Here is a 19,529-nt window from a genome sequence, read left to right on the forward strand (position 1 = left end):
TTCTTTTTTTTAACACACACATACATACATACATACATACATACATACATACATACATACATATATATATATATATATATATATATTATATATTAGGGATGTCAATCAATTAAAACTTTTAATCAAATTACATGGTGTCCTGATTAATCGCGATTAATCACATATACAAATATTTGCTAAGAAAGCCCCTCATATATATTTAAAAATGATATATATATATATATATATATATATATATATATATTTATTATTGATGCATATGGCTAATCCTACCACTGTCTACTATGGAATAAACAAGAGTGTCTTTTTGTCACGTTTTTCCTTATTACTTTCTGAAACATACATATAACATAGACAGTGACATATGGTAACTTACAGCAGACTATGCCGATTCGAACACAACATTATATGAGAAGTAGATCTTGAAATATTCCTCAAAGAATGTGCATGAAATGACGATGCACAAAAGGGCAATCAACACACGTGTGTGTGTGTCCGTGTTCACATATGTGCTCATCTAAGTTTGAGATGCTCCTGAACACTTAATATTTTTTTGTATTTTGTAGTCTAATCAATTAATTTCTATTTATGGCCAGTCATTTTTGACCAGGAACACAACAGGTGTAACAAAGTGAAATAAAGTCAATAATTTTTTCCCGACTGTATTAATTTAAAAGGAAATGTAAAAAAAAAAAAAATACATTGTTTGGGTCAAAATGACAGGAACACAACATAAGGGTAAAAAAATAAAGCTTAATAAATTGGGGCTGTCAATTGGTTAAAAAAAATTCAGTTACATTTTAAAACAAAATGATGTGTGTAATTATTGGTTCTGGAAATTTGTGTGGATTAGACTCCAAGCAAAATAAATATGTAAATACAAAAACACATTCAGACAGAGATAGATTTCTAAAACAGTGCTCTTATTTTTTGCATATTGAATGCATTTAATTAACTGTATGCATAAATTTTGACAGCCCTAGTAAAACACTGTACATTTTCTTAGTCTTGTTTTGTGCTGGTCATTTATTTACGTTTCTCACCTCACAGAGCATCCCTGCAAAGTTTGACGGGCATTCACAAACAAAGCTGTCCAAAATGACATGGCAACGGCCGCCGTTCTGACATGGCCCACTGGCACATTTGTTCCTTGAGACTTCACAGTGCAAACCCACAAAGCCTGGAGGACACTGACAGTGATAACCTTTGTGCACCATCTCCTGTACAGACACAAAATGTCAATTAACTACACATAATGAATTAAACTGTAAACAGTTAAGTGTAAACAACACTATTGACTCTTGAGGCTATACCTTGCATGTTGCTCCATTCTGGCACTGCCCATGGCAGCCATTGAGATCTGCAGACACAAGCAAAGATAACCAAGCAATGAATCAATGGATAAGTGGCAGAAATTAGGACAGCAGTTGAGAATGGCTGAAGGCATACAATAAACTGGAATTAGATGAGCTTGCGCTGAAGATGGAAAGGTTAGTTCAATAAACACAAACAAGAGGTACAGCCAACAGGAGGCAACAACCCCGCATGCAACAGTAGGTGCAGCCTAATACAGAATATATAGTGCGTAGAACCCCAGAAGGTATCAAGTGTCTGAAGAGGAAAACGTGGCAGAGTGGCTCGACCTATAGAGTATGTGCTCAGTGATGGAGTAAAGGAGAGGAGCAGAGAAGAGGAGCAATAAGAGATACTGACTGATGTCACAGTTCTGTCCGGCCCATCCTTGAAAGCAGTCACAGTGATATCCACCAATCATGTTTTTGCAAGAGTTAGCATTTACACAAGGCTTCCCCATACACTCATTTGCATCTGTGAAATTGAGGGAAAGATAGAGTAGGGAGGTTTTAAGGAGCATTGGAACATTGGGAGATTAAAGAGGAGACGGAGGGATGGGTAGAAGGAAAGCAAGAGAGTGGCAGAGAAATTTAAGATCTTGTTTTGCAACCCCAGCACCATTAAGCTCATAAATTATAAATACTAACAGTAACAATGATGCCAGTCTGATTGTATTCTGTGTCAGGGCTTAAGAATAAGGATGGCCCAATGGCTCGGGGCCAATGTTTGGGAGTTTTGGTATAGTTAACGTACCAATCAGACTAGTGTTTACATTTATACATTCCAATAATCTAATATTTGTTGAACATGCATTGTTATGACATGCAAACTGAAACATTTTCCGTAATGCATTGAACATTGTTGTTTTGCGAATTCTGCTGATTTAAATGTCTCCATGGTAACATTATCTAGCTGGCTAAGATGAGATTTTGTTGAAATTGTGAGAATGACTTGTGATGGTCTAAATGACTTGTGATGGGTTGAAAATTATTAAGCACTGCATGGTATTGTTTTAAAGCAAGTGTTGTATTTCTCATGGAATTACAATTCTAGCTATTATTTCTAGCTAATAAAAATAATAAATTGTAAATTGTTCTAAAATATTTCTTAGAAAGTAAACATTTAATTAAAATTAGCAGTAGATTATTTTATTAAATGTAATTTTTTAGGGATGCACCCATCGATTGGCCAATTATCTTTATCAGCCAATTTCCTTCTTGAATCTATGATCGGTATGCTGTGTGTTTAAAATCAGGGATGATCTTTTTTTTTTAATTGCAGCATGCAAGGAATCACATTTACACTGCCCTTTGAAGCATGACATTGCTGCAAATGGAGGGTGAATTATAGGCAGTTCTATGCATACACAAATCTACACTTTCAAAAATGAAGAATATGCCGTTTGTCTCAAATTATTTCTCACTGGAGCGGTTTTGGATCTTGTAGTGGATACATTTCAAATGTTTTAACATATCTCTGATGTGTGATTCTCTCATGGTGTTCACTGGTTGCCAATATGTCACAATGATCTTTGATAATCTATTCATATTTCATAATATTTCACAATTAATGTTAACTGAATGTAATTTTGCACTGTGGGACATAAACCTAAAACAGCTGCATATAATTCATAAATGTGTGGCAAGGGGCACTTTAAAAATAAATATTGTGAACGGATCGGTTTTGGCCGATCACATTGTTAAAATATTGCGATCTTTATCGTTGAACAGTATCGGTGCACCATTCAATGTATTTTGTTTATTGAGGGACCAGTGAAAATGTTGTAAGTTAAGTCAAGTAATTCAAGCACAAAAGTTAAAAAGTCAAGTTAGCGGTCATAATTACGCCTCCTTATGCACATATCTCCTAGTTTAGCTGACTGCAGCAGCTGACCAGTCAGTCCAGGGGGGCTACGACTCATGACTTTGCTATGAAAAAAACAAAAACTGCTACTTCTACTGCCTAGGTGTTTAAATATTTATCAGGGGCCCCTAGTGAGGTGCACATCGCTCCCCTTTGCACCTGTCCTCAGTGAAACACGACTCCCTACCAAGCTTGGGCCTGGCTCTTGTGGATGAAACCAAAGCTGGAGGCTAAAGTTTGAAGCATAAGACAAGCAGACCGACTCCAGTTCCCACCCCACGTTTGTTTACAGGTCAAAATCCACTTCCTTTCACATTCATTACTTCCCCTGACAAGGGCTGCACACAATTGTGAGCAAAAGGATGATGGAAGAACACACCAATACAGTGGTGCCCGGCAATGCTGGCGATAGGCCATCTGATCTAGCCTTAGATCCAGGTCTAAGGCCAGCCTTAATTGTTATATATGCATATATGGATTACAATCTTACAATCACAAGGATTGGATTGCCACTATTACCAGTTCCTTACGCAGGCTAATCAAATCAAACTAGTTTCAAGTCTTGTCCTGTCTTTCTCCCTTTTTGGCATGCCCAATTCCCAATGCGCTCTAAGTCCTCATGGTGGCAAAGTGACTTGCCTCAATCTGGGTGGTGGAGGACAAATCTCAGTTGCCTTTGCGTCTGAGACAGTCAAGCCGTGCATCTTATCACGTGGCTTGTTGAGCGCATTAACGCAGAGACCTAGCGCATGTGGAGGCTTCTCGCTATACTCTGCGGCATCCACTCACAACTCACCACGCACCCCACCGAGAGTGAGAACCACATTATAGCAACCACGAGGAGGTTAACCCAACGTGACTATCCACCCTAGCAATTGGGCCAATAGGTTGCTTAGGAAGTCTGACTGGAGTCACTCAGCACGCCCTGGATTCGAACTTACGACTCAAGGTGTGTTTGTCAGCGTCTTTACTTGCTGAGGTACCAAGGCCCCCAGTCTTGTCCCGTCTTAAAAAAAACATGCAATGCAGACTTGTCTCAAGATGCGTGCAATGCAGGCTTCTAGAATTCCCTTCCTCAATTCTACAGTAGCAACCATTTCAACCATTTGGAAGCAACAAAAACCAATGCAAAAACATTATAAAAGGGATAGTTCACCCAAAAAAAGAACATTGTCATGATTTACTTACCCTCACATTGTTCCAACCCCGTATAACTTCAACACAAAAGGAAATGTTTGGCAAAATGTTAGCCTCAGTCACCATTTACTTTCATTGCATCTTTGTTCCATACGGTTTGGAACAACATCAGGGTGAGTGAATGATTCATATTTAGGTGAACTATGCCTTAAATTTAGTATGAGTGGATGGCCCATGGAACTCAAATGTGCCTGAAAAAAAAAAGACTGAATGTAAAAATGCCTTTTATAAAGGGGGATCTCAATCTTACCGATTTGACAGGTCTTTCCAACCCACTGAGAAGGGCAGACGCATTCGAAGCCATTTTCCAGGTCGATACATGTTCCGCCTTGTGCACACGGGCTGGAGGCACATTCATCCATGTCTGCAATATCAACAAAAATCATGTTATGTTCTGCAAAGCTGAATAATCTGAACTAAAAAACACCATGAACTGAAATTGTGGTTAAAGATAACAGATCCCTCTAGACTATTTGCATAATGAAAATGCGTTACATGGCTGTTAGAAAATTGTGGTGGGCTGTTCACCACAATCACAAATACACCTGCCGGAAATAAAACACCTTAAACTAGTCTAAACTGGTCAAAGCTGGTCTAGTTTGAGAGTGTAAGAGGGGTTTTGGGCACTTGTCAGCTGGTCAGGCTGGGAGACCAGCTAAACCATCTTAAACCAGCTAAGAACAGCAAACAATCTTTTATTTTTTTTCAGCAGGGACAAAAGAGGATCTGTCCTGTTACACTTGATAGAAAGGCCCACCAAAATAAAAAGGGAAGACACTGGGAAAAAGAAAGTATCAAAAGTGGTGGTAGAGAGTTAAATGGCTGTTGAGAAAGGCAAGAGAGAAAGTGACAGTAAAAGGCTTGTCTTTATGTGAGACAATTATGCGATTAGAGTTTGATATAATCCAGGTCGTCAGATTAGCAGCAACTAGAGCACAAATACAATTTAACATAGGCACAACAACACAAAGAACTGAGGAGCAGCCATTAGACATTTAGGAGAAAACAAGAGGAAAAAAAAACAACACACATTCCTCCTATTCTGTTCTCTTTTAGCCTTATTCATACATTGTGTTGTCAGGGAATGAGGTGTTTAAAAGGGTCAGAAAAGGAAGTGAAGAGGTGGGGGAAGCCCTTTATAAGAAAACAAAATAGGAGGTGAGAGGGGTCCAGTGTCCAAATTCCAGCAGGGGTCTATGGTGTTGCTATGGTAATGGAAACACAGCCCCATATGTTTGGTGGCAGACCAGAGAGATTTGATGTGGAGGGACTAATGAAGAGAGTGAAAAGAAAAACTATTAAAAACCCTGGATATCCTGGAGGTGAAAATGTAGGGATATTTGTAAAAGATCTAAATTGAGCTCCAAGCAGTGTCAAGGTGGGATGGCTTGTGGAAAGGGAAGGAGACCCCATGACCCACTGCGTTCTCAGTTTGTGAAGTCAAATGCTGATTCAAAGTGAAGACAGATTATGCAAATCCCCCCTGTCTCAGTGATAGGTATCACCAGGCTCTAATCCAGGCCCCTGTAAGAGCTCAGCTCTATCTGCCATCTAAAGGGACCTGGCTGCGCAGCCAAAATCCTGGACTTGCTTGTCCTGCCATATACCTGACTCATCCCAGCATGAGAACCTGCCAAGCAGATCAACGGCCAAAGCATGACAACAGCATCTGGACACATGTTGGGGACAGGGTGGGTGGGTGGGGGAGTCTGGGCTCCAGTTTTATAACTGGGTCTCCAGACTGGTTGGGAGCAGTGGAAGAATAAAAAGAGTACAAGAAATGTATTTGCACCTTTAGCACAGGTGGGTCCCTCCCAGCCTGGTGGACACTGGCACTCAAAACCTGAGAGGACTTCATGACAGGTGCCTCCATTCGCACAGGGGTTGGATACACAGGCATGCTCAGCTACAAAACACAATAATATAATTCATAAATATAGAAACAATCTTACATAAGAACATCATAAAAGCCACAACCAATTGGCACAGGCTGAATCATCTCACCTTGGGTGGGGTGTACAAGGACCAAGATTGTGGTTCCTCAAGATACTCCTCACAATATCCAGACATCCATCTGACAAACTATTCGACCAACTATCCATCCACCCATCTGACATCCATCCACACATTCCAACCACCCATCCATCTAAACAACTAATCATCCATCCATCTGACGACCAATCCTAGATACATCCAAACAACCACCTGGCCATCCACCCATCTAAAATGTACCATGTCATACAAGCCTTTCATTTAGCCTTTTAAATGATCCTCTATCTCCATCTAGAGACTCTTACCTATTTCACAGTTCTTGCCAGAGTAACCTTCAGGACAGGCACAGTTGTATTCATCTGGTTCAGAGTTCATGCAGGTTCCTCCATTGACACAGGGATGGTGTGTGCCGCAAAAGTTCAGATCTGCAAGGACACAGAAAAGCTTACAATGCTTGCATAACAAACTGTGGAAGGAAATCTGCTCGTGGCTACGTCTTGGGGCCATGGGTCAAGCAATACCTCAAGGTATTAATTTAAGAATCCGAATTTTTGGGGCTGCTAACATTTGCTCTTGGGGTAAAAACAGCTGGTAAACTATTGTGAGCTCTCAGCAAGCTTGTAAGGCGAGGCCGTGTACATAAAAGTTGGTAAATAAATAAAGAGTATCGTAGGCACCTCATTCCTAACCACCTTCCAGGATGCATACGAACCAGTAGATCAGATATCCGAGCGCCATTCCAATCACAACCACAATATCCAGTGTGTGTTTGTGCATGCACACTGTCATATGACACACAGTCTGTGCTGACATTGCAGCCAACAAATCAGCTCAGTGTAAGATGCTGTAATTCTATTTAACACGATGATGTGATCTTGCAGCTCTGGCACCTCGGTGGCTGGATGTTTGCGATTACTAGAGAAATAAGGGCTTATTGAATAGCACAATCATCATTTATCCTGATCTATTACTCACCATTTTATGGTTCAAATCCAGGTTGAACTAAATTTCTGAAAAATAACTAGTTCAAATTCTCAGTATCAGTGTGAGTGTGATGTGGGACCCTTACCTTTATCGCACAGAAGGCCACCCCAGTTCTTCTCACAAGTGCACTGCCAGGGCATAACACAGGTTCCGTGGACGCAGCCAGGGTACGGGAGACACTCGTCACAAAACTGGCCCTGCCAACCATAGTTGCACCTGAAAACCACACAAGCGTGCTATAACTTAAAGAGCTGAACCAACAAGCTCATGACATCTTAATGACACAGGCACAAATATATAGCTGTGCTCGTCAGTGACATCGTCATGCTGACACCTAATCTTAGGACAAGGCGACATTCCAGGGCTACAAAGGTTAAGAACACTTTCACAACAGTGTACACATGCACACTCCCCCTTGGGTGGTTTTGTCACAGCCAGGGGGTCCAAACAGAAATGCTGGTGAGGGGTTAACTAATCATTGGTTTACAGCAGCATTCCGCTATTCCAAGACCAGTGGTATTCTCTCCATCTCCCAGCCCCTCCACCCCAAACCCCCACCCAGCTGTCTTGTCATTTCTGAGCAGGCTATTTTAAGACAGCTCTCCTGCAGAAGAGGTATGGCCGAACTTCAGCTGCCAAGTGGAGAGACGCTGTCTGCATATCTCTACCTAAGAGCTTCACAGAGGGAGAAAAAAAAATACCATAAAACTAACACTTACCCCTATGCAAAAAGTACTGTATCAGTACCATGCTACAAGTGATGGTTTCAAATGGTAATACCACAGTACTTTGACACATATCCTGGAACTGAATTATTACTTTGTGCATGTATCATGGTCATTACATGGTATTCAAAGATATTATAGTTGTATTACCATGGTATATTTGAATATCCCACTGTTCTAACGATTTGCTTATTTATAGACCATGATATTTACATGGTATTTCAAATTAACTTTAAAGAATACTATGGTTCAAGTCTAAAAACCCATGGCAACACCATGGTACTTTGATATAAAACATGTAACACCATGATTTTGTAATGCCACATTTTGTTATTCTTATATTACAATGATTTGCATTTTTTCAATGTTAAAAACAGAAAAAGATATCAAAGCATTATTAAACAAGACCACAATGGACCAAAAAAATTACTCTCATATGAGACTCATATGAGAAAAAACATCAATAAGGTTACAGCACCACCAAAAGACAAATTTGCTCTTCTAGGAGCTGGGTGAATTAGATTTGGTCACAGTGTACACATCTGGCACACTCTCTGTATGGAAATCCACTTATGACATCTCCAATGAGGTTTCTGAAATAGCCCCAAGACCTGTGCCCAGGGGGGCAGGCCAGAGGCTGGATTATTTACAACGGAACACACAGTCTTGCGCTGCCCAGAAACAATCTTTCTAGTATTGCATGAAAGAGCATGTAGGCAGGAGAATGCGTGGTGAGAGTCTGAAACCTGCAAACGGGGGCGTTCAGCTCTGCCGAGCACTGCGAAACATAAGCTTGCTCTTTCTCTCTAAAGTGAAAGTTGCTTGGCATGCATTTACTTTGTGTCAGGACACGTCCACCATGAAAAACTCCTTCAGCTTAAATCATTTTGTTTCACAGCATGTTTCGGATTGGCTTACAGTGGCTCGAAAAGGTATTTAAGCATATAAAATACGAATGTCATTGTACCAGACACAAAATAGAAAATCCATTATGCAAACAAATAATGGTAGACCTAAACTCTGAATTTACCTTAATTTGTTTGGGACTACTTGGTTAAAAGTAATTGAAAAAATGGCCAAAGTAATTTTAAGTGAATGTATGAAGTCAGTGTCCTCAAGCTCATACAAGTGTCCTAGCAGAGTAACCACAGGTGTAGTTCATCACATTAACTATGGACACGTTTAAAAGTATGTTTGGTTACTAAAAAGTGCCCAAATATTTAGTCATTTTCAGAACATAATACATCATAATATGCCACTTGGGTTTAATATTTTGTTATCTAAAGGAATAACATCCATTCGTTTTCAAGCCTATCCTGATTAATTCTGACGAAAAGTTCTGTAGCAACCTTAGTCTACTAGTCTCCACCCCCTTCCTTCCCTGGACGATAGGGAAGGGAGTCACTGTATCCTGCAGGGGAATGAGGATTAAAGAATATCCCAAATTCTCAAATAAAATATTGTCCTGTTCTTCCTATCCAGGTCCCAGAAGCGGTTTCTCCCAGGCAATCAAGAAACTCGGATACTTAGTGTTGCACAGACACAAGCTTCATAATACCGACAGTACCACAGTGTTTTCATTAAATACCATTGTACAGCCCATCTGAATGACATCTTTGACCATTGAGTCGTGTATCTGTGTTTTTTTTTTTTTGGCATCTTGTGCAGAAATAATGCATTTAACAGACACTGTCAATTTAAAAGGAAATTCAACCTTTAAAACGCATCGAGAAAGCGGCACGCTGTTTTATTTATTGCACTGCATCTGCTTTAGCCCAAAAATGCAACGAATCATAAGTGCTTGGCGCACACTTCCAAAATCTGAATGCTCATTTTAGCGTTTGAATTCGAGTTTATTAAATTCGATGAATATTAGAATTTCACATTTTAATTCTACAGTGACTTCCTGGTTTAAACACCTCTGCTATTAGTATTACTTCCCTGCCCTTAGAATTGCCACTTGGCATGAAACGGTGAGGGTTTTAGGGTGGTACAGGCAAGAAGGCTTTCCGCATACCAAAGGCTAAGAGCTTTTCCTGAGGCAAATGGGGAAGGCAGAGCTACACCACAGGAAGAGACTGAGGGGGGACATGATGTGGAAGGTGAGGTGGATTCCATGCTGAGCTTCAGCACAGGAAACATTACCATTTCCTGTGACAGTAAGAGCAGAGTACCGCCATTTCATTTAATAATCATCTGAAAATAACTCTGAAATGTAGTTACCACGAAAACACAAGACATGCTGGGACAGTACAACAGCCTACGGGAGGAAACACTGCTTTAGGTAACCTTCCAATCAGTCCAATCTTACATCCTGAAGGCTTCGGTTACAATGCGTTTTTTACATTTACTAAAGAAAATGTAAGAGGTGCTTATCCAAAACTCACTGCCACTGAGCTAGGGTGTTGAGGCTGTAGGTATGGCAATGATATGCGTTTGGTAAGGTGTTCTGAGTGGTTTTTAGTGCATTTTATATATAGAATAGTTAGAAAATAGTAACATGTCAAATCAACAAGTTAGGGTTCTAATACTTAGGTAAATAAGAGCAATAATAATAGTGATACAATCAAAAGGTGACATTTTTTATCTTTTCCCAAAGGTAGGTAGAAATGTTCAACTTTCTAACACTCTAGAAAACATAGTGTGATAAAAGACATAAACAGCTTGCAAAAAAATGACTTCAGTGCACTAATTAATTAATGGTGAGGTAAACCAATGAAAAGACCTTATCAGCATGAACACATATGGCCATGCTGAAATTAAGGAGCCAGATTAGCCAGCCCAACCGAGCGTGAAATGATGCTCACACACTTACTTGCATTCTCCAGGCACCGAACAGCCTCCATGAATCAGATTACAGCCTTGCTTGCAGATCGCTAAGGGAGGAGAGAGAGGGAGGAGGGCGAGAGAGAAGAGAGATCAGTCTTGTTTGTTTGGGTTGCCTTACAAGTGCGACAACATAAATTCATGGTGCTCACTCTGACAGAAGACAACTTTATTGCCCAATCACACACACATACAAACTCAACTCGTACTCTGTTCATTATAATGGTGTTTGGTGAGTAAGTGCCTTGCTTTTGTGGTATACATACACAATTGCACACACAGTTTCAGCCCATAGCCTTCTAGTTTATTAATAAGGCGTGTCTACAGCAGTCGGTTAAAGACACCAAAAGCCCAGCATCACCCAAATTAATAGAGCTTATGAAAAGTGTGACTCCAGGACTGCAAAGGTGTCATTTACAACACAATCTCACCTCCAGGCAAAGGAGCAAAGATCACAGGGCTGTGAAAACACTGATAGCAGCAGGTCTCTTTACAGGGTGGTAAAGGGCAAGATTTTAACAGGGTTCTTCGCTATATGCTGGAAGACATCAGTAGGACCTAGTTCTATCCTTCATCCTGCCATATCAATAACGGCAAAAACAATCCACAAGAGCACTATGAACTAATAATTACCTATGCACGATATGTAGGGACCATATCGGTTATTGGCAGCAGATATTAGTGATTTCTTAATATATCTGGATATTTATCAGACAATATTGGATATTTAATTGTGGACCTTCTTTTGCACATTGTTTTTTTATTTAGTTCACATTGGCCATTATTTAGTGCTAATTAGACTTAAGTTAAAAATAGTAATACTACAAAAATACTGTTAAAAGTAATCTTCAGATCTCAAAATTAATATTCATTTTTCATCCTATACATTATGTTGTGATACCTAAATTCTCTTGTAGTGTTTACAACATCTTGGCAAGATTTGGCTTCCTATAGGCCAGTAGAAAATCTGATTCTGAACCAATATGTTTTAAATTTAAATAGCATACAAGTGAAATGGCATACAGCAGGGGTGCGCATTACGTCGATCGTGATCGACCAGTCAATTGCAAGACGACCACTGATTGATCTCAACAGGTCAAAAGGGAAAGGGAGTTAAATCCATGTTGGCTGAGAAAAGGGGGCGTGTTGCCTAAAGCGCCAGGCTGGCTAAAGACTCCGTCTGGAATGAAATGTTCACCGTTGCTCATGCTACACATATAACAATAATCTTAAGATAAATTTTTATTTCCTTATTTCGGTACCCCAGTGCACGAATTTCCAAAATGCAGGATGGCAGGGGAAGACTCATATTTATGATGAAAATGATACCTGATTGGATAGGGTAGGTTTATGGGTAGGATTAGGGTTGGGTTTTATTTTCTTTGACCAATCAGTTATCACTTTCCTCATGAATATAAAGGACCCATCCCCTTGCCAAGTTTCAGGAATTTGCCTGTGAACTGTCTGACTGACAGACGCCTTTTTCCCTGTGTCTGCGAATGCGTGTGTGTGTGTGTGTGTGTGTGTGTGTGTTAAGAGCGCTCATGGTAATGCGGATACGCGCCAGTGTGACTACGTGACAGTACACTGTAAAATGCCCGTTTTGCCATGAGATATTAATAAAAAACACAATCAGTTATGTCTAAAGTAAATGTACAAGCCTGATAGACCTGCCTGTATCAATATTAATCAAATAACAATAAATCAAGTGCATTTATTGCTCTTGGCTGGATAACTTTAGTAGCTTTACAAATATGAATGTAATCAAGCAGTGAAAACCTATGATCTATTAATTTTTATCGTAAATTATTATAATTTTTATTTTGTTCAATTTCTGAATGTATACTTGATTACATATTGATACTGCGATTAGAATATGTAAGCACAGTTTTCTTAATTTGTTTCTTTGTTCTTATTTTATTACTGTTGTTTCCTTTTATTAATTCAGAACTTAAAACAATGCTTACCTGATTAACAAATGAGTTCTGGTATCAAGAATTGACTGAAATTTTGGTATTGTGACAACACTGCCTACAATGCATGACAGATCTTACTATGATGGCATTAGAATAAGAATATCACGGCATAGAAGCAAGCACCCCAGGCATACAGGTGCGGTCTACACTCACCAGTTCGGCAGTCTTGTCCCATCCAGCCTTCTAGACATAAAATATTCCCAGATGGATCGCAGCGGAAGTGGCCGAAGTAATCGTCCCGTGGCCGGCATTGTTTGTTGCACTTACTGCCATAGTAGTTCTCGTCACACTTGACCCGGATGCGGTACTCAATGTGGGCTGTGGTGCCATGATGGTCGATGGACTGCCAGTGGTCGCCTGGGTTCACCATACTTGCATGTGTGTTCCGCTCGATCAAATTCTCTTCACCGGCTGAAAAAAAAAAAAAAAAAACAGGTAGGATAAGAAACATTCATCAAGTGTTTTCCTACTATCCATTATCTATTTAATTGTCTTTTTATTTGAAAAACAACTTTGGCCATTCACTCTATAAATGACAGGTATACAAATCTTAAACAATATGCAAAATATGATTTCTTATATAGAAACTACTTGTTACATTACTCCACACATTCCAAGACTGAGCTACAAGCTTATTCACACTCAGATAACCAGAAATATACAAGAAAAAAATGGATGCGTAGGTCAGCCATTAAGACAACTGACAGAACAGACCCAGTTATAAAGCTATACACTCCCTAAGCTGCCCCAGTGACTCAAGATTATCCTTTCCCTGCCAACTTCCTGCCTCACAAATAAATTCAGACCAATCACTGCACAACAAAAGTCCAACATCTCTAAACAAATAAATTCACACATAAATTACACTACTGCCTGAATGAACAATCATCAATCATCAAGTGCTAACCAAGGTGAGAATCACTATTACTTTTGCGCATATCCTACAGCAAATTATTACATTTCTGCATGTAACTCATTCTACATCGTTTGTGCTACAGTCATGAATGATACCTCAAATTATTTTAAAGGGGACTTTTCTTTTTTTTTTTTTTTTTTATTCTTTTAAAGGTTTTCTGTTGCCGTTACCAAGGAGATCTGGGAAAGTGCGGTAGAACCTACTGGTCTCCATAACTCGTGACTTTCAGCTCATAGCTCCAGCAGTCCTTTAAGGACTTGGATCCAGCCCTAGCCCTGATTATCAACCACACTGTCCAGGTCCGCCAGGGTACGAACCTCTCAACAAGAGTCCCTCCAACTAGCACGAGCAGTTAACAGTGCAATTTTCCCAAGCTTTCCCAGCCCTCTTCAAACACAGACAAAGAAGGCAATCTTTATCGCAGCAGGATCAGAGACGGCAAACAATCAGGGTGGAAATGGGGGCCCGCAATTTCCTCTGTCCTGATGCGTTGAGCCCATCCACGTCTTTCTCCTCTTGCAAACACACACGCTGAGTACAAATACACACACCTTCCTCTCCGTCCCCTGACAATGTAGACTGAATTAAGCAACAAAAACAGAAATAGCCCTGGCGCTTCCAGATAAAGAACAATGGAGCAAGCTTTGCCGGTTCGTTCTGCCCAATGTCTAAACACTGGGCAGTCCAGAGCCCTTCCTGCAGAGTAAACACAATGCTATGGGACCTTTTCTGGGGCATTCAGTGCCCTACAATGTACATGTACATATAAGCTACATTCACACAGGTATTGTTTGAGATTGACAACTGCATTAACTTACAGGTGTGAGTCTCTGTTCACATAACAGCTTATAGTAACAGCTTAAAAACTGCCTGTATGAATGAATAACGTATTCATTTTACATTCACATTTTATGCATTTGGAAGATGCTTTTATCAAAAGCAACTTACAATGCACTTATTACAGAGACAACCACCCCCCCCCGGAGCAACGTGCCTTGTTCAAGGACACAATGGTGGTGGCTTTGGGGATCGAATCAGCGACCTTCTGATTAACAGTTATGTGCTTTAGCCCACTACGCCACCTCACTCGTATTCTTACACCTGTAACCATAGTGACAGAAGTAAATGTATTACAAGTGATAGAACGTTATTTAATAAATGAGCCTGTTATTGAGAGCCGTAATGAGAACGTTATTTAATAAATGAGCCCAAATGAGTCAAAACAAGGTGTGAGTTCATGGGTGAAATCTAAATTGGGGTTTGTACATATTTTGACTAGTAAATTTCCATTACTTTTTCATACATTTAAAAAAATATTTTGCAGCAATATAACATTTTTATACTAGGGCTGTTGATTTAACATTTTAACTCTGTGCATTAAATTAAATATAAAAATAATGAGTTAAATAAATGAATGTAATTAATCATGTCCCGGACCGTAATAAGGAATATTCCTACCATCTGAGCAATTCAAGCTTGAAGTACCACCTGTTTTCAATAGGGGGCAGTAAGCAAAACTCAAGATGTTTACAGCACAACTATAGAACAAATATTTATGCATTTGGCAGACACCACCCATAACCAAACAAACCACCCATATCTTTAGGATGTCTCACTGGCTATGTTTACATGTACACCAATACTCTGATTATTGGAATAATCTTGGATATTGGAGTATAAGGAATAATTAGATTAAGATGTCTACATGATTTGGGCCAACCACTTCAATCCTTTTACATGCTACTTGCAATAACTCTGATAATTTGCTGATAAATTATTTTTTATTTTGTTTACAAAAAAAATAGTTGCAAATTTGTCTCTTTAAATACAGCTTGGTGCAAGGAAAATTATTCAGTCATTTTGTGAGTCTTTTTGTATGATTTATTAAAAGCACCACGTCTGATTCACTAAGTAGAATCAGTTCATAAGAATCATTTGTGTGCGAATCGGAATACACACAATGAATGTTGTTGTGTTTTGCCTTCAAAGAGGTGTTTCCTTCCCATTATTTTGTGGCATATGGTCTTCTTTCATCTCCCCAACATTCAATTCAGACTGCAAACTGACATTCACAACTCTGTTTGCGGTGGGGCTATAGATGGGGGCAATTGAAATGGGAGTACTTCACATATCTTACGGCAATAATCATTACTCGATTATAAGCGTAAATCGCAATATCATAAAATCGCAAGATTCTGTTTACATGAGGTACAATTTAATCTCAGTATTGCATTAATCACATTATAATCGCATTATGAGGGTGCATGTAAACATGGCCACTGTCAGCTTTTTAATGCCCACTTTTTCAAGACCACTTTTTTCCTATTCAAGGAAGTTTTACATTTATTAAACTCAGAGGAACTCCGAGATGGTCTGAGATTATTTGCAGCACTCACAAATAATAAAAAATTCTTGCAAACTGTTTTCAGACCACTGACACGGAGAGAGAAATTCTTCATTTACGCATTCTGTAAGAAGCGCTCAACAAACACGGAAAACGAAGACTTTCACGGGAGAGCCCTTACATCTATTGATGCACCGATATAGAATTTCTGGGCTGATACAGACAACTGATTATTCAAAGCTCATTGTGGCCGATACGATATTTGGGAAAAAAAGTTACAATTTGTAATCCTTTAACCTGGAACCGACAGCCAATTCATTATAAGCTTGGAATTTGGACAAACTGTTATTTAAGGTTTGGCAGATGTAACATGAACCAGCAATGCGCCTATAAAACAAATGTATGCTGATTTGAATGAGAAATAAAGGAAAATACACTTGAATTAATTGTATGGTGCACATTTATATGAGTGTTTATGGCAATCCTGATGACTTCCTAACAGAGAGAGAATAATGAACTTCAAATAGCTGTGATAATGCATTAAACCAAAATGAGGCATACATAGTGTAATATTTATGCTAGCAGCCAGACTGTATGCAGCAGGTGTTTTGTGTGTGAAGTGGATGTGCATTTACTGATGCTTACAGTACTCATCTGTGACAGTTCCACTGTATAATTTATTAAATGTGAACACAACAATCATAATGGGAATAGTTAACATCATACAGACGAATGGTCACAACATTAGAAAGTCCCAACTCATAAAATACAAGCAGATGTTTAATTCACAAATGAATGTTTTTAGCCAAAAATGTTTTACTGTGCTGTAAGTAATGATATGCAATTTCACACATTCAGTTTATGTTTCATGAAGTAATAAGCAAAAATTATCGCCCCCAAGTAACATGCATGTTTTTGTCATGTTTTCATTTATTGCCTCATGAAACAAACAGAATATGGGAAATGGCATGTCGCTACTTACAGCAGATGATCTTGAATTAAAACCAGACCCAAAACAATGTAACAAGGAGCAGATATGTTCAAATAATCCACACAGAGCAACATGAGCTTGGCTTTAATTCACACAGACACGTTGCGTGTGCGCACGAGCACTGTCGCTTGCGGCTGTTCAAGTCTCTGCTTGAGGAAAGCCGCTGCAGGCAGTCAGAGATTCTCAGCCTTAAGCAAATAAACAGTTACAAATTATCTACAAAAATATCGGCGGTAATTCCATTATCGACTTGATAATAATATCAAAATGTTCCCGGTTATCGGCCAGTAATATATCGGCCACCGATATATCCCTCATCCCTACTTACATCGGCTGTTGCTCCGGTACACTGAGGCAACTCATCAAAAGGGAAAGATCATCAATGACAATCAGAGCACGTCTTCTCTTGTTTTCCGTAGGTGACACTGAGACTTTTAATGATTGCTCATCAAGTGGACAATTAGCACTGCTCAGACTCAGACACAAACATCACCATAAGCTTAATTAACATGGTGAGGTATACCATACAAACATTCAAAGTAAATAGGTAATGTACATATGAAATGTACTAATTTACCTTTACTTATGCATTATCCATTTCAACTTGAGCAATCGTGAGCGAACTTCTTATGAAGTGCAAAATGTGCAACTGCATGGCGCTATGCCTATTCACAAACTACTCAGTTTACGCAGCATCACATTGTGCCTTATGTTTTGATAATGCACTTTTTTGTACTTTTTTTACACAAGCTATTATAATAGCACACCATAATGCATTTACAAGACTTAGAAACATCATTGAGATGCAATGCAATGGCCTAAAATGTCCATCTGACATAAGTACATAGACCAGCCATTTAAAATAAAGTGCTGTTAGCGAATACATGAGACACCCATGTGCATTATAGCTCTTGCATTATATAATGTGACTGACAACTAGTTGTCCAATGTAGTTCTGTTTACACAGCACAGGTTTACAGAAAATATGGTTGCTAGTCTCAGTTTGGATATAGAATGCAGTTAATAACCAATCTGTGTGTCAACGGAACCATATTAAGCACTCTAAAACAAGACTGACAACCGGTTTCTGCTTCTGTGTGAATGTAGCCATGGTCTGTCTGCACACCACTCTGACATATGTAACAGAATTATTTAAACAGTCTATGATAAATGCATGCCCATTGACGATGTTGGCTAATTCCGCCTGATCTCTTAACAAGCTGCCTAGAACAAGGTCCCAAAGCTCCCGCTTTGCAACAAAAAAGCAAAAAGAAGACATGACACATTGTGCAGGATAAACTTTATTCATCCCAATGAAAGGCAAAAGAGTGAGAGATATTTTTGCCTTTGGGTATCTGACAGACAGACATAGAGGCACGGGGACGTGTCCGGTTTAAGTAAAGAGGTGCCATGGCTCTGAGCATTCACGCTGCATACTAAACTAGTAGTATCAAACAGCATTAAAGAGAGGACGATGTACTGGCAGTATCTCAAACTCATGTTCATTGCCAAGCCTTGCGTAAGGACAGACTGCAGACAGCCACATCAGACAGAGCTTGGCAGCGTTCTCTCACTAATACTAGATCATTAATGTTGAATAATCTTAATGTCTGGCATGCCTCTCTACTATGGGCTTGTGTGATAAATGAAGCTCCTTTCTCAAACAAAGCTCTGCCAAGCCACTATCTGGATAATCAAAAGAAAGGTGGTCATTTTCCAAGTCTTTTTAATCAATTGTTAGAAGAGATTACAGGTGGCCGGGTGACCACTTCTAATGTCATTGTTGAACTCTAGAGCCCTGAAATAATATATAGGGGGCATTACGCTTGAGCTCCCTAATCATTTAATTACAGAGCAGATGCTGTAAACACAACGTCCCAGTAACTTCACTGGGAAACACCTGCTTGGCAGTTGGGCAGGGTGAAAGAGCTAAAACAATTATTTCAAAAAATTTCTTCATATTTATGTATTTGGCTCAAATGGATTAAGAGTGATTTTGTATTTCATTCAGACATCCATGAAAATTTTTGAGCGGTGACTCAAACAGATTGGTGAGTCCAAGATTTGAATTAATTTGTTAAAACTGACAGTTTGAAGTGAATTGATGGAAAACCTTATGGCGTTTTTGCGACAAAGTTTAAATCAGACCCTATTAAAGCATCTGTCTTAAAAGCATCATTCCTACAAGTTGCGAGACAAGGATCACAAAACTACAGATGCGGTCTTTACGAAACTTAATAGCTAAATAAAATCATTTTAAATCATACCGATATACACGATTTTGCCCTGTTGCATGACGTTTAGCCATCAGACGTGCAATTAGTGGTGTGGCGAGATCTCGTGCTCTAAGCAGTTGCGGAAA

At 39.3% G+C, this 19,529-nt stretch overlaps 1 protein-coding gene across 4 annotated transcripts in view; it reads right to left on the minus strand.

Moving 5' to 3' along the window:
- Window positions 1-19,529, minus strand: part of jag2b (jagged canonical Notch ligand 2b) — a 62,361-nt gene that overhangs the window by 16,554 nt on the left and 26,278 nt on the right. The window contains exons 4-12 of one of the 4 annotated variants that reach the window (XM_052095968.1): window positions 13,070-13,327; window positions 10,930-10,990; window positions 7,475-7,605; window positions 6,711-6,830; window positions 6,206-6,319; window positions 4,664-4,777; window positions 1,714-1,827; window positions 1,314-1,360; window positions 1,044-1,217 (exon numbers count right to left, since the gene is read on the minus strand). In XM_052095968.1, the coding sequence (XP_051951928.1) occupies window positions 1,044-1,217; window positions 1,314-1,360; window positions 1,714-1,827; window positions 4,664-4,777; window positions 6,206-6,319; window positions 6,711-6,830; window positions 7,475-7,605; window positions 10,930-10,990; window positions 13,070-13,327 (1,133 nt within the window). Of the gene's footprint in view, window positions 1-1,043; window positions 1,221-1,313; window positions 1,361-1,713; window positions 1,828-4,663; window positions 4,778-6,205; window positions 6,320-6,710; window positions 6,831-7,474; window positions 7,606-10,929; window positions 10,991-13,069; window positions 13,328-19,529 lie in introns of all 4 variants that reach the window. The other 3 variants (XM_052095967.1, XM_052095970.1, XM_052095969.1) reach the window with 3 other exon arrangements.

The sequence above is a fragment of the Xyrauchen texanus genome, chromosome 28 (assembly GCF_025860055.1).
Source record: "Xyrauchen texanus isolate HMW12.3.18 chromosome 28, RBS_HiC_50CHRs, whole genome shotgun sequence".
In the NCBI taxonomy this organism is placed as follows: domain Eukaryota; kingdom Metazoa; phylum Chordata; class Actinopteri; order Cypriniformes; family Catostomidae; genus Xyrauchen; species Xyrauchen texanus.